The sequence below is a fragment of the Perissodus microlepis genome, chromosome 1 (assembly GCF_051167445.1).
Source record: "Perissodus microlepis isolate ML-2025 ecotype Zambia chromosome 1, ASM5116744v1, whole genome shotgun sequence".
Taxonomy (NCBI): domain Eukaryota; kingdom Metazoa; phylum Chordata; class Actinopteri; order Cichliformes; family Cichlidae; genus Perissodus; species Perissodus microlepis.
In genome coordinates, this window is record NC_140461.1 from 35,754,151 (window position 1) to 35,770,862 (window position 16,712).

Genomic DNA, 16,712 nt, shown 5'->3' on the forward strand with positions numbered 1-16,712 from the left:
CTTTCTTTAGGAGTGACGGCGGTGTTTTGAGATGTGAGAGATTTGAGACGTTCAGCGCAAATCTTGTGTAGTCAGTGTGTAGTGTAGTCAATAGTTTTGTTGTGTGTGTCAGAACAATGAGGCGATTGCTGAATGTTACAGGTGTTACAGCAGTGATACATCTCCTGTTGTCAGGCCTGCAGGTATCAGGCTGTTGTTCTCCTTTATCTCATAGTGGACAGAAATATTTTTTGGAGTGGCACAAATAATTTGTGTGGCATCAGATTTGATGCAGAACAGCTGATTGTTCTGTAAATAGTTTGAAATGTTTATTTAAAAACGCATTGGCTGCGTTTAAAAAATAGCTGCAAAAAACTTTGTTGTTTGCCAAACTGAGTTACTTTTTTGAAGAAGTAACTATATAATTAATTGCCCAAAATTGGTCATTATATACTGTATTTTGCAGACAGAGAGTTACAGGACTCTCTCCCAGACCACAGACTCATACTCATACGATTGTATGGTTGCCGGTTCGAGCCCCTGCTCGGACAGTCTCGGTCATTGTGTCCTTGGGCAAGACACTTCACCTACTGCCTACTGGTGATGGCCAGAGGGGCCGATGGCGCGATATGGCAGCCTTGCCTCTGTCAGTCTGCCCCAAGGCAGCTGTGGCTACAACTGTAGCTTGCCTCCACCAGTGTGTGAATGTGAGAGGTTCTTGAAAAGCGCTATATAAATGCAATCCATTATTATTATTATTATTATCATAATACAAGTCAGAGCTTTATAAAAAAAAATAATAAAAAAAGTAAGTTGTGTTTTCGAAATTGGAGTTCAAGTTATTTTTACTTCCAATAGTGTTAACATACTACACAGCTCATGCACAAGATTTATTTATTAATTTTTATTGTAAGTGGGCTAAAGCAGTTAATTAAAAGTAGTCTAACATAAATGTAAACGCTGTAATTTGATTATTTTAATAAACCATGTAACTTGGATGGATAAGATGCCGCACGTCTGATGTCGCTCACAGTGGTCAAAGGGATCGCTCAGGGAGTTTGTGTGTTCGCTCAGACACGTGAAAAATTAGAGGGAACATTGACTTGGTCAGAAGCATTGCAGCAGCGTTCTGAACAACTTGCAGATGTTTCAAAGAGGCTTTACATAAACAAGTAAATAAAGAATTACAATAATCCAGACGAGGTGAAACAAATGCATGAATGACAATTTCTAATTCGGAGCGCGATACAATGGAACTCAGCTTAGCAATGTTTCTAAAGTGATAAAAACAGGACCAAAGTCAATAGTAACACCAGGTTTATTATTCCCTAAGTTCCCTAAGTAAGGTTACACAAGCTCCAAGACATTAAGAACAGTCCGAACTAATTTAAATTAAGCAAATATATTACAAAGTTACAAAATGTAAGAAATTGCTTTAATATATACAAATAGCTCAATTATGAATATCCAGAATATTACAGAAATTAATCATAAATTATGATCATTTTTCTCTAAACTGTAAAACTTTGTTATTTGTTTTTATTTATTTATTTTTATAAGATGGTGATGCGTATGGACACATGAGGCAGCACAGCGCTTCCAACTACTGTGCATCTTTTTTTGTGCTTTTTATTCTTTTTCGTTGCGTCTTCCTGCAACGCTTTGATCAGCAAGCGACGCAGACAGCGGTGCTGTCTACTGATTGTTACTGAATCCTGGCTCCATCCAAACATCCCTGATGCCTCAGTGGAGTTAGCAGGACTCCAAAAGTCTCCGTAAGGCAAGGGTGGCCAACTCGCCAGTGTCCTGGAGTCCTGCAGGTTTTAGATGTGTCCTTGGTCCAACACAGCTGATTTAAATGGCTAAATTACCTCCTCAACACGTCTTGAAGTTCTCCAGAGGCCTGGTAATAAAATAATTCAGGTGATTCAGGTTAACCCTGTTAACCCAGGGTGATATCTAAAACCTGCAGGACACTGGCCCTTGAGGAATGGAGTTGTCCACCCCTGCCATAAGGAAAACGGTGGTGGGCTCTGTGCTTATGTGCTTCAGGACAGGTCCCGTAACAGAATTATAGACAGTCACTGCTCACCAGACCTAGGGATGGGTATCGAAAACCAGTTCTTGTTGAGAACCGGTTTCCACTGTTTTAATTCCTTGGAATTGTTTGCCATTTTTGCAAACGATTCCCTTATCGATTCCAGTCGCCCCGAATGACGTCACCACGTTGCGGAGCGTCATTTACCTGGCAGGAAACATGGCGGCTCAAACGCTCAAAAGTTTGATTATACTTTACGAGACCGGATGACAACAGGGCAACTTGCAACACTTGCAAAGTAGATATTTCATTTAAGGGAGGAAACACTACGAATATGCAAAAGCATTTGCTCAAAAAACACGCGATGACCTTAAATGAATGTCGTGTTTTTAATTCCGCTCCGGACTCGTGAATCTCAACCCAGCAGCAGCGGTAACGTTTGCACGTCCTCTCCCATTAATGCGGCAGATAAATAATCAACTAACAGTGCATATTATGTTAGCGCGATCTGCCTTATTACAAAACCTGCCATTACTGTGCATTTAGGTGACCATGATGAGAGAGACAGACAGAGTCTGGCTCAGATGCTGGCAGTTCTCGCTGCAGTCTACCGGTAGCGTCTCCTCTCAGGCCAGGATAGACGAATGTCACCGAGCAGTGACTACGTTTGTGGTAAAAGGCTTGAACCCATTTGCCACAGCAGATGCCCCGATTTTCAGTAAGTGAATGTGTTTAATTGTAGGCAGGGACATTACTGGATATTCTTGTGTAATTGCTACAGAATAATTTATGTTATACTTTGTTATTGCTACAGAAGAATATTTATTTTATTATTTTACATTTACAATTTTTTTTCCTGGGGACCCTGTGACACCCCATTGAAGAGCCGTAGGCTGTGGATCTCTAAAGATCTCACTGTTGGGTTTGTAAGGCCATGTTACTCCTAAATTTCTATCTTGTTCAAAGAGAAGATATAAAACAAAATTCTAAGCTTTTCGACCTTAGTGTTCTCCTTTTTAAAAAGAATCGATAAGAGAATCAATAAAGAATCAAATCGTTAAACAGAATCGAAAATGGAATCGGAATCGTGAAAATCTTATCAATACCCATCCCTAACCAGACCTAAAGGCCACCAGATCTAGAGGCCACGTCCATTAGTAAACAGCAGAGAAAGAACCTGGAGGAAGTCCATATTATTGCTGGGGACTCCCCAAATTCCACCAACATGTTCTATCAGGGGGGATAGGACACTGGACCATGTGCAACATCAAACAGACCTACAGAGCAACACCCCTCCCCCACCTGAGACAATATGACCACCTCACCTGCTCCTCATCCCTCCCTACCCTAAGGAAGGAAACAAACCCCTCCAGATGATGCTATCCTCCAGCTACAGGACTGCTTTGATCCGACAGACTGGTCCATCTTTGAACAGCAGGACCTGGAGACCTTCCCACAGTCTTTTTATACAATAAGCACTGAAAGAGAATGTGATGGTTACTAAAACCATCCAGGTGTTTTCTAACCAAAAACCTTGGATGATGAGTGAAGTACAGGCTGTGACCAAAACACGTAACTCAAGCTTCAGGCTGAGGGACAATTCCATGTACAGCACTGCCAGAGCCAGCCTGAGGAGGGGGATCAAACAGGCCAATGAGGCCTACAGGAGGAGGACAGAGGGCTTAATCACTGACAACAACCCCCGCTAGGTGCGGAGAAGCATCTAAGCCCTGACCAAAGACAAAGGACAGAGCCCCCAACACCTGACAGCAGCCTCGAACTCGCAGAGGAGCTCAACATCTTTGCTCGGTTTAATAGCACTTCTCCTCTGCACCCCACTTCCCCCCATATCCGCCTTCCCTTCACCCAGGTCACCCCACCTCCTTCTCCAGGAACTTGAGGTGAGGAGGAGACTGAGAGTGGTGAATCCCAGGAGAGCTGCCGGCCCCAACGGCATCCCAGGGGTTGTGGTTTAACCCTGCGCAACCAACTGGCAGGGATCTTCACAAGGCTGTTCAGCCTCTCCCTGACTCATACCACCATTCCCACCTGTTTAAGGCCCCTGCCATCATTCCCATCCCCCAAAAGACTAATATAGATAGCCTGAATGACTACAGACCTATAGCCCTCATGGCATAAAGTGAAGAGTGTAGAATGCACTCCACACCCACACAGTTTGATGTAGAGAGATGTCACGTTTATTTTTTTTTACTTACTTATCTGCACTTTTTGTGCGACAGTTCATAGTCTGGTCAGCGCCGGTCTCAGCACACCTTCTCTCGTCTCCCGCCTCACTAAAAAAGGGGAAAGAAGACTGTCATCAATCCAAACGCCACCAGGTGTGTTCTCACCTGCCTCCCCAGCACCACCTCGTTGAGCTCACTGCACCACTCCTCCCCTGTAGCCTAGCCGGGGACCACACCTCCGCCACAAAGAGTTTCTCAGTAGACAGTCTCTGATTTGTCTCAGCATATCAGAGACCACCCTCCTCCCTCGACCTCCACCAGTTTGATTAGAGAGCAAATCGGTCCCCGGAGGATGCCATGACCATCACCCTTCACAGAGCGCTGAGCCATCTGGAGAACAGGATGTTCTACGTGAGGATGCTCTTTGTAGACTACAGCTCAGTGTTCAACATCATAATCCAAGATATCCTCACCACCAGACTGGACCAACTTCAGATCCCCCCTTCCACCTGCTCCTGGATCAAAGACTTCCTAACCAACTTGCCTCAATCAGTCTCCCCACCTCTCCCCCCACTGTCACTCAGCACCGGATGCTCACAGGACTGCGTTTGCAGTGCCCTACTGTACGCCCCCCTTACACCTCCGTTACGCCCCCCCGGTACACCATCCCACCCAACGAAGGTGATCATCAAGTATGCCGGTGATAACATGTTGGTTTGGCTTATCTCTGATGGAGCTTAGACAGTGTATGAGGCGGAGGTAGAGAATTTGAAAATAACCTGAAGCTGAACGTCTTTAAAACAAAGAACTCATCATGGACTTCAGAAGACACAGACTGGTCCTTCTCTTTATAAAAACAGAACGGATGGAATCTATCTCCACCTTCAGGTTTCTGGCCAACCAGATATAACCACCGATATCACCGGGATCCACAACACCATTGGCCTGGTAAAGAAGGCCCAAAAGTGGCTGCACTTCCTCTGTGTCCTGAGGAAGAATAACACGGACTGGAAACTGCTGCTGGCCTTCTCCTCAGTGGAGAGCGTGCTCTCCTACTGCCTGGGTGTTTGGCATGCAGGGGCCACTACTGAGAACAGGAAGGCTGAACTGAATTGAATTGAAAGCCTTTATTGTCATTATATACAGTATAATGAGATTTAAAACAGCTCCATAAAAGTGCACATGTGCTTAGCACATTATAAAAAACCTATACAATAATATAACTATACACAAGATATAAATACATAATATAAATACACAGCACCGGGTGAAACAGACAGACAGCCAGAGAATGATGACACAGTCAGTGCAGATATTTCAGTGTAAATTACTTTTGTGCAAGTTTTGACTTGAGTATGGAGATAGCTTTGGGAAAGAAGCTATCCCTGAGTCTCTTTGTTCTGGCCAGAGGGCAGTATTTTAAAAAGATGGTAGCCGGGGTGGGTAGAATGGAATAGAATAGAATAGAATAATCCTTTAATTTTCCCACAAGGGGAAATTTGATTTTAACAGCAGCAAGAAAAACACATATACAAACAAACAGGACACAAGACACAGTACAGAAACATACACATTTTTTTTTACATATTTACATCAAGGACAATAGTTACCAAAAACAGACTACTGTACAGTTATTAAAATTAAATAAAATTAAATACAGATAAGAGGCAACCCCTGGTTATCGTGTGAATTGGTTGATAAAACAGTGCAAGTTACAGCGCTGATGTAAACATCTATGTTTGTTGGGAGCAGTTCTGATTGTACAGTCTGACAGCTGCAGGGAGGAAGGACCTGCGGAAACGCTCCTTCATGCATCGAGGATGCAGCAGTCTGGCACGGAAGGAGCTCTGCAGTTCAGCAGCATTTACATGCATGGGGTGGGAGACTCTTTGTCACGGTCTGCAGGAGGCAGACCGAATGGAGAATGAGTGGAGGACACAAGTGCGGACACTGACGAGGAGACAGAATTAACTTTAACGAAAAACAAGCCTTCATTTGGGGCTGATACTTGAGCATACAAAAATAAAGCAAACAGGCTGAGACCAAACTAAGAAAACTATGAATAAACTATGACAAGACTAGAGAGACTATGAAAGCTATGAACGCTGATAGTGCTATGAAACATGAAGGGACACTATGAAGTCTAAAAATAGACATGGGGAAGGGAACACAGACAGAACACAGGAAGACGGCGGGCTTAAATACACACACGAGGTGATCAGGGGAAGTGGAGACACATGAGGAAACAGCTGACTGGAATGAACATAATGAGGCCACATTGGAAGTGAAAACTAAGTACATAAAGCATGGGGACAAGACTTCCAAAATAAACAAGAAATATTACGAGACGCAGACATGAATTTAACAAGCACCACAGAGACATAAAACATGACAGGTAGACATGAAGCAGGGAGACTAACGGTGTGTTCACACCGAACGCGATAGAGGCGGCCAGAGCGTCAGGTTTACATGTAAAGTCAATGGAAAGGCGCGATGACCCGCGATTGCGGCTCCCGCGAAAATTCGGAAGCAGATTTGCGTCGCGAAAACGCCAAAACGCCTGAAACTCGCGTCAGTCTAGCGCGTTTGGAGCGTTTGACTCGCGAAAAAAACCACGCGCGTGAGTTTTTGTGTTGCATTTTGTGCATACGCGCATTTCGCGTCTACCGCTCGAGTTGGAAAAATCTGAACTCCAGCGTCAAATCGCGCCGCGACAACCAATCAGGAGCCTGGTGACGTGGCTGTGACCTAGGTCAAAGGGGCAGATCCAGCCAAAGCCCTTCATACGTCAATGGGGGGAAGGCTAATCAGCGCTGTAGCAAACAACACGGAGCTGTACGACACCAGCTGCTTTCTGTACCGAGACAGGAATATAAAGGACCGAGCTTGGAGGAAGATATGTGAAGAGATCGGGCAACCTGGTAAGTTCATTCATTTCTCTTTTGAAAGTTTTCGCTGACCCGGGGAAGCCGCACAAAAGCTAGCAAGCCACCGCTATTTTCCCACTGACGTACAAATACCGTTCTGCTTTTATGCATGTTGTCATATAGGAATATATTTTGTTTATTAATAAACAGCACACAGTGGTCCCGCTGTTCATCCGTCACTGCTTCGCTTTTTCGCTGATTTTCTTTTTCTTTTCTTTTTTTTGCACCGTACAGCATTGCATTCTGCAGCCTGATTGACAAATCTCCTCCGTGTCGTGTCTCCTGCGCTTGCCAAATTTATCATGTTTGGTTTTGATAACCATCACGTCCAATAGAAAAAACAGCACAAAAATACCCATAACTATGAGCCTCATTCGGAGATAGACACCTCCACCGCGAGGGAAAAAGGCGCACGAAAGTGGCAGGCAGATGAAGACAAACCGCGGCATAATAATACTTTTACGTTTTGCAATCTACAAAGCTTTGCACTTTGAGAATCAATTGTGAGAACTGTGACTAATGTTCATGTGTGTGGGGAAAACAGTGTATAAAGTGCGTGACCAGGGGCTAGTTATTCTGAGAACCCCTGCTGCAATAAATGAGGGACCACTGTATATACTTTCTCTGATTATATTCAACATGTTAACATTTAATACTGTATTGATAGAGCCAACTGATTCTGCAGCAGAGCAGTTGCTTCTCCTGGCTCCCCAGTCCCTGAGCTCCTGCTGCTGCACCCACAGGTATGTAAAGCAAGCACTGATACCTTTTTAGTCGGTGGGATTGCCTTGTGATCACCTTTACTAAATATCTACAACCAATCTGATTATATCCTGTTTTTGTTTTTTTTTTTCTCAATGTTGAAATTAAAATCTAGTAGCAGTCTTCTCATTTCTGTGTTTTGTGCTGTTTTACAGGACCACAGAGGAGGACGGCTCCGAGGCAGATGAGGGACGGGTCCCAGGACGGTCCATCGGCGGTGGAGCTGGCCATCCTGGTGTCCCTGAAGAGTCCACACCAGTCTCCAATGGAGCATTTCCTCCTCAGCCTTGTTCCTGCTCTGGAGAGCAGCTGGGTCCTTTTTATTCCTGTCTCTCTGTAAATACTTATATTTTATATATTTATGTTTAATGTTTTTCTGTTTGAGAATGTTTATATTATTTCAAATAAATTTTTATAATGACTAATGTCTCAGTTCTACTACACAGCAAATGTTGGCACACGACTTGACACATGTAGAATTTATTTCATATTATACTAATGACAAAATATACTAATACAGTGGGATGCAAAAGTTTGGGCAACATTGTTAATAGCCATCATTTTCCTGTATAAATCGTTGGTTGTTACAATAAAAAATGTCAGTTAAATATCATACAGGAGACACACAGTGATACTTGAGAAGTGAAAAGAAGTTTACTGGATTTACAAAAAGTGTGCAATAATTGTTTAAACAAAATCAAGCAGGTGCATAAATTTGGGCACCACAAAAAAAGAAATGAAATAAATATTTAGTGTATATCACTGTGTGTGTCTCATATATGATATATGGGATGCCTTTGTCTGGACGTGCTTCCCATCCAGAGCTCCACAGCAGAGAGGAAAGTTCCAGCGCTCCTGGAATCCCTCTGTGATGGACCGCCAGTCTCCAGGTGAAGGCACAGCCATGAAGTTGTCCACTAGACAGTCCCAGATGGCCGTCGCTACCTGGGGGGTGATCTGGCTCACCGTGGACACACCGACTCTGTAACTGAACGCTTGGTCGTGAAGGAGTCCCCGGTGACAAGAAACCTGGACAAAATTGTTCAAAATTAGTATTATGTGTACTGCAGTTACAAAATGACAACATTATTCAAATTCCAAAACACTTTTGTGATGTCAGATTTAAATCACAAAACTTAAATCTTACATAAAACATTTTGTAATTATAAGGATAATTACAAAATGTATATTAGATAATATCTAAAACAGTTGTGTTTTGTTTTAACTTTAACATATAATTTGATTGGTAGCAACTTTTGCCACTACAGTGTGCCAATCACTCATAATTCCTAAACATGTCAATCAGGTAGGAATGAAGTAAGACATTAATAGAAATAAAGAGTTGTATGTTGACATGTAGCCCGTTCCTTGCTTAAATCATTAATATTTTTGAAAAATTAATCTGTGATAAGACATAGCTTATCAAGATAGAACCATGTAACTAAAGATGAACCAAACTGTTCACAGTTTTATCTAACTCTGTTTTAATAAAGGCTGGTGACCCCTGTTATAGAGTCTGAGAGCTGCAGGGATTATATACAAATATTCAACTATCCCAGAATTAAACCAGGTCTAAATAAAAAGGAGTGAGTATCACTACAAAGGTTAACTCAGTGGTCCTAATGCTACAGTTTGATATCAGCAAACACCGAGCGCATACATTGATATGACACCACAGCCATGCTATCAATGCAAACACTGATAACAGCATAAATCGAATTAAATCGGGACTTGATGAGACCTTCTGAGTATCACTAGAAATATTATAAACAGTCGTCTCCGTACCACAGTTTGCTTTCAGTAAACACCGAGAGCATTCACTGTTAGCATAGCACATCCATGTTAGCAGTGTATAAATGGATGGTTTAGCATATATTAGCACAGGTATCAATAAAGGACTACCGTATTAAATACTTTTACTAACCTCAGGCAGATGGACAGGCGCTCTGCAGGTGGGATTGACTGTAATTGGTGTCTAGGCGGGCGATGCTGGGACCGACGAGGGAAAGCAAGTCCTCAAACTGGCCGAGTGATATCGCTGGAATCGGCCGTCATCCAGGCGCAGCTCCTGGAGCAAATGGTGAAACTCACCAAACTGCTCACGCCTCTGGAGGACCTGATGGACCCAGGTACGACGAGGACTTCTTTTACGCCGCTGCTCTGCTCTCCACAGTAAATAGAGAAGGGAGACTCTCTCTTCAAGCGCTAGCTCGACAGCTGCCATCTTGCAAAGATACCGGTCTGGCACAACTTCCTCCCACATTCCTCCCACATTTCCGGTTCACGCGCGTCAAAATATCATATTTTGACGCGCTATGGATTGCACCCAGAACAGAGCTGGCCTTCCTGATGGGTTTATCCAACCTCTTCCTCTCAGCTGCCGATAAACTGCTGCTCCAACATACAACACTGTAAAAAAATGACAGATGCCACCACAGAGTCATAGAAGGTCTTTGAAAGCGCTCCCTGGACTCCAAATGACCTCAGCCGCCTCAGCAGGTAGAGTCTGCTCTGACCTTTCCTGTAAAGAGCATCAGTGTTGTGGCTCCAGTCTAGTTAATTATTCAAGTGAACACCCAGGTCCACTATCTCAATGTTCACCGGTGTCAGTGTGGTGGGTCTGCGTCTCCGGAAGTCCACCACCAACTCCTTGGTTTTCCCGGCATTGATCAGCAGGTGGTTCTGCTGGCACCAGTCCACAAAGTCCAGAGTCCACTGTCTGTACTCTGAGTCGTCCTCACCTGTGATGAGGCCGACTATGGCAGAGTCGTCAGAGAACTTCTGTAGGTGGCAGCGTGGGGAGTTGATGGAGACGTCTGCAGTGTAGAGGGTGAAGAGGAACGGTGCCAGCACAGTTCCCTGTGGGGCCCCCGTACTGCAGACCAGCGTATCAGAGACACAGCCCTGTGACCTCACATACTGTGGGCATCCTGTGAGGTAGTCCAGTATCCACTGGGACAAGTGGTGGTCCACTCCCGATGGCTCCAGCTTGTCCCTCAGAAGTCATGGCTGGATGGTGTTGAAAGCACTGGAGAAATCAAAGAACATGATCCGCACAGATGGATCTACACATGGGCCAGCACAGGACCACCAGTGTATCTGCAATTTGGCCTTGTGCTGGCCCATGTGTGGGCCACCTCTGGCAACCCTGATCTGGTCCACCAAAGGGCCGTCATTCTTTGCGGTATGTGGGTCATGTGTAAGCACATTTTGTGGGCCAGATCCGTGCCATACCAATTTTGCTATGTGGGTATCCTAGAACTCCACACAGTTCATCTGCGCAGCACCTCAGGAGTCGGGAGCTGATGCCATCTGGACCTGCAGCCTTCCGCACCTTGATCTTGCGAAGCTCATTCCTCACTTGAAGTGCAGTGATAGAAAGAGGGGATTTTGGGGGAGGGAGGTGTATGTTGGAGTCCGCAGATGCCGGTGGTGGGTGTGATGGCTGGGAGATGAGAGAGATTGCAGCTGGGGTGGACCATGCTGGGGGAGGGGTGGGTGGTTGATCAAACCTATTAAAATATTTATTTAGGTCATTCACCCACCCCAAGTCTCCTGCAGCCTGGGGGGTTGGTTTTTGTCCCGAGATTGTCTTTAGGCTGTTCCAAACCCATCTGATGTTGTCCTGTTGCAGCTGCTCTTCCATCTTCCTCCTCTAGTTTTCCTTTCAAATCAAGTCAAATCAAAATTTATTTATATAACACATTATAATACAACAAAGTTGACCAAAGTGCCTCACAGTCGGTCAGAGCAATAGCATAAGACAGAATAAAAAAGAAACAGTTAAAAGGAGGGCAGGAAACAATATGACAATTGTTTGAAACAAAGTGGGAGTTTGTTAGTTACAAGTTTGAATCAAAAGCCAGACTAAAATAATACGTTTTAAGATGCAATTTAAAAGCCTGAATGGACTCAGAGGAACGAATATAAGGAGGGAGGTTATTCCAGAGTCTGGGAGCTACGACAGCAAAGACCTGATCACCTCTGGACTTCAGACGAGACCTCGGTTGCATCAGGAGCATTTGATTGGAATATCTAAGTGCCTTATTAGGGATATACAAATGAAGGAGTTCGCATAGATAGCTGGGAGACAAATTATTTAAAATTTTAAAGGTAAGCAAAAGAATTTTGAAATTGATACGATAATCAACAGGGAGCCAATGTAGGTTGGCTAAAACTGGTGTGATGTGGGCATAATTTCTAGTACCAGTTAAGAGACGCGCAGCTGCGTTTTGAACTAACTGGAGCCGGTGAATAGAGGAAGGTGGGAGGCCCAAGTAGAGAGAATTGCAGTAGTCTAATTTGGAAATGATAAGAGCGTGAATGAGCTTTTCAAGGTCCTTCAAAGGGAGGTATGGCTTTGCTTTAGATATCTGATGCAGCCGGTAGAAACTGTTTTTCACTACAGAGGAGATCTGTTTCTCGAGTTTAAAAGAGCTGTCCAGGAAAACACCAAGGTTTCTAACAGTGAGCGAGAGATGGCTAGCAAGGGGCCCTAAGGCATCAGTTAGTTGTTCCAGCAGGGTGACTATCAAAAACTATAACTTCTGTCCTATCCTCGTTCAGTGTGAGAGAGTTACGTGATAACCAAGTTTTGACCTCATTTAGACAGTCAAATAGGGGTTGCAGAGAAGTAGAGACATCCTATGTCTTCCCTTGCCTTTCCTAACTGTGCGTTTCACAACTGGTTCTCTGTGTACTAGAGGTTTATACACAGGCTGGAGATGAACCAGCTTGTGATTAGGGATGGGTACCGGTATCCGGTGCCATTATGGCACCGTTTCTGACATAAACGGTAGTAACCAGACCGAAAAGCAGCGCACATTTCGGTGCTTTATTTAGGTGCTTTTTTTTTTTTTCTGAGATGTCATACACTTTGGATTCTAGCCAATCATTTTACCTTTCCAAGGATAGGCGGGCCCAGGTACGTTCTTTTAGAGCAGAGCTACAGATTAAAAATGCCCAAGGCGAAGCGGTCAAAAATCTGGCTGTACTTCACAGCAACATATGCAAACTCAGCAGCCGGCAACAAGTGCTTTAAGGAGATACTGTGCAAAGGAGGTAACACCTCAAATCTGATGAAACACCTGGCGAGAAATGCACCGTATTTGATAGCTTGCTGCAAGACCGAGCACCGAGCATATCTACTGTGGGTGTAGTGCCTGTTATCGGACTCGGAGTTAGCAACATCCCCCAAGAACCCGAAGAGTAGAGTCCTGGCCCCTAGCCCTGCCAGTGTAGCAGAAATGATGACGGATGATGATGGGAGCAGCGGCAGCCGTTCTTCTCTGGGTCAGTAGCTTAATGTTGTTCGTGTGTAATTTACGTTGAGTAGGCTAATCACGTTATTAACTTAATGCACGTAAGGTGAACTAGCAAACACCGTCATAGTTACATGCGGCTGTCTTCTTGTTTGATGGCAGATACTCCCTTCACCCTGGCCAAAAAGGCTAAAATGACCAAAGAAAAAGTGGATAAAATTCATAGGGCAGTGACAAAATTTATAGTCAAAGATCCCCATCCATTTTCAACTGAGTAGTCACCATCATTCAGGTGAAAAATGTTGTATTACTCTGACATAAAAAATAGTATCTTATAGACTGTATAATACTGTAAAAGTTAATATGTTCATAGCTGCTTAGCTTTTTAAGTCTTTTCTAAATTATTGGTGTAAATATGTAAGTAGGTGTTTATAGGTAAACTATATTTGAATAAAGTGTGAGCTATATGTTTTTACTTTTTCTTTTTTATCTGGAAGAAAAAAAATCTAATTCAAATTCAAATGTATTTTCTGTTTATTCAGGGAGATGGGTTATATGTTTTATTTATTTTATGTGGAAAAAAGAATTAAATTTCAAGTCAAAAACACTTTCTTTTTATAAATTTAGTTTTTATTTTTTTAATTCAGGGAGATGTCCACTGCCCTTAATCCGGGGTATCAGCCCCCATCCAGGGATGATCTATCCAACACACTTATACCTCCTTGGTATTCCGTGGAGAAAAGCAACCTCATCCAGAATTTGGCACAGGTTAACAAGGTCGCTATCACCTGGGATGGATGGACCAGTGTTGCTCAGGACCATTTCCTCACAGTCACTGTTCACTACATTTACAAAGGCAAAATGAAGCAGAATGTGCTCAGCACTGAAGCAGTTTATGAGTCACAAACAGGTCCAGTTGTGGCTAAAGAAATATCAAACGTTGTGGAGCAATTTCACTTGGGAGGGAAAATAATTGCTGCCACACAATCCTGAGTAAGTAGCATATGCAGTTACATATCAAGAAGTATTGTTATTCATATGACATTTTTATAGTAATTTAAAATATATTTGTGTCTATCTGTGCTTTAGATTTGCCAGAGCATAATGTCATTCTTGAAGTTAAGACACGCTCTCTTCTTGATGGTGGAGAGATTTATGGAGCAGTTTGATGCAATCCAGGCAGCTGCTCTGGATCACCGGCTGAGGAAGCCTATGGAGAAGGACAAGTGAGTGAATGACATCAGCATCACTTGTAAGAGCCAAATTACGTCAGTTACCGTTAACATTGTGAATATTTTTCAAGGCAGAGAAGTTTATTAAGTGCATGTCTGTGAAGGTTCTCAGTCATCCAGGTCATCGTAGTCAAAGGAGCTTGCAAAGAAAAGTGTCTGGACTTCTTTAAGTTGCTTGAAGACGTTTCACCTCTCATCCGAGAAGCTTCTTCAGTTCTAAGGTCAAATGGTGGGGAGTCCCAGATTTAAACCTAGTGGGAGTATCCCCCCACAGAGGGACAAAAGGACCCCCTGATGATCCTCTAATCGCCTGAGCCAAGGTGTGAAACTGGGTGTGGGTCCCAGTGGGGACGTGGGGTGTGGTAGAAGAGCCACCTCCACAGGACAAGACTCAGCAGTCCATCTCCATCTTAAGGACAAAGGGCACTCTTTCGAGGATGGCAATGTTCACATTTTGGACAGAGAGGACAGATGGTTTGAAAGAGGAGTGAAAGAAGCCATCTATGTCCACTGTGAGCGACCATCTTTGAACAGAGGCGGGGGTTTACGACACCAACTGTCTGCCATCTATAATCCAGTTTTGAGTTCCCTCCCCAGACGCCTTAACGCCCACTCACATCCTGGGCCATCTGACCTCAGGAATTCGCATGATAAGGTGGGGCCAGGTTTCACAATGAGCTCACCCGAAACCCTGGCTGATTGGGACCCACACCCAGTTTCACACCTTGGCTCAGGCGATTAGAGGATCATCAGGGGGTCCTTTTGTCCCTCTGTGGGGGGATACTCCCACTAGGTTTAAATCTGGGACTCCCCACCATTTGACCTTAGAACTGAAGAAGCTTCTCAGATGAGAGGTGAAACGTCTTCAAGCAACTTAAAGAAGTCCAGACGCTTTTCTTTGCAAGCTCCTTTGACTTTATTAAGTGCATGAAAGTCCTGTACACGTCAACCATGTGTGTGCCAAGTGACAAGTCACCCACATGCAGCCAAATCATCCCCATCCTGGCCAAGCTGGAGGCACATTTCAGACGATGTGATGAAGACAGTGTTTTCACCTCTTCAATAACAGAGAAAGTCTGGGGTAGTCTGCAGAACAGATATCAGGTATTTGCAGACAATATCAATGCGCATGAAAAATAGGGGTACCTTTTTCAGTATCAGCTCCTATGTTATATCTTACTTATCTTGGTGTTCGCTTGGTGTTCGCTCGCTCTGCGGTAGAGTATCACTTCCTGTTCCTGCTCAAATACAGTGGTGTTTCTGAGTAGCTTATTTGCTTAGCAATTTAATTAACAACTTTTAAATACATTCTTCTTTCATAGTATAATCTTCACGTGCTTCATCCGAAGCACACTTTCTGTGTACTCACTACCTAATTTATAGCCAAAGTATTCACTCACTGTCTCTGTACTGTTTCGCTTGCTTAGCTTAGCTTGTAGCCGACTCGTTAGCACCATGGCTACTTCACCTGTCCCTCCTGCACTTTCTTGCTCATTGTGTCAGATGTTTAGTTACTCCTCGGCCTCCTTTAGCAGTAATGATATCTGTAACAAATGTAGCATATTTGCAGCTCTGGAGGCCAGGATTACTGAATTGGAGACTCGGCTTCGCACCCTTCATTCACCCGTAGCTAGCCAGGCCCCTGTAGCTGGTGCAGCCGAAGATAGCGTAGGCCCTGCTAGCTGTTCCCCGGCAGACCCCAAGCAGCTGGGGAAAGAGGGCGGCTGGGTCACGGTGAGGAGGAAGCATAGTCCTAAACAGAAGCCCCAGGTACACCACCAACCCGTTCATGTGTCTAACCGTTTTTCCCCACTCGGTGACACACCCGCCGGGGGTCAAACTCTGGTAATTGGTGATTCTGTTCTCAGACATGTGAAGCTAGAGACACCGGCAACCATAGTCAATTGTCTTCCAGGGGCCAGAGCAGGCGACATTGAAGGAAATTTAAAACTGCTGGCTAAGGGTAAACGTAAATTCAGTAAAATCATAATTCACGTCGGCAGTAATGACACCCGGTTACGCCAATCGGAGGTCACTAAAATCAATATTGAATTGATGTGCAACTTTGCTAAAACAATGTCGGACTCTGTAGTTTTCTCTGGTCCCCTCCCCAATCAGACCAGGAGTGACATGTTTAGCCGCATGTTCTCCTTAAATTGCTGGCTGTCTGAGTGGTGTCCCAGAAACGATGTGGGCTTCATAGATAATTGGCAAACCTTCTGGAGGAAACCTGGTCTTGTTAGGAGAGACGGCATCCATCCCACTTTGGATGGAGCAGCTCTCATTTCTAGAAATATGGACAAATTTATTAAACCCCCCAAAATATG

General features: G+C 44.1%; 1 protein-coding gene across 1 annotated transcript; it reads left to right on the plus strand.

The window, feature by feature from the left end:
* Positions 1-6,615: 6,615 nt before the first annotated feature.
* LOC146394196 (uncharacterized) lies at positions 6,616-8,313 on the plus strand. Its single transcript, XM_084917748.1, has 3 exons — positions 6,616-7,124; positions 7,798-7,873; positions 8,048-8,313. Exons 1-3 carry the CDS (start codon positions 6,995-6,997, stop codon positions 8,259-8,261), a joined length of 420 nt encoding a protein of 139 aa, XP_084773874.1. The 5' UTR covers positions 6,616-6,994; the 3' UTR covers positions 8,262-8,313.
* Positions 8,314-16,712: the final 8,399 nt, after the last annotated feature.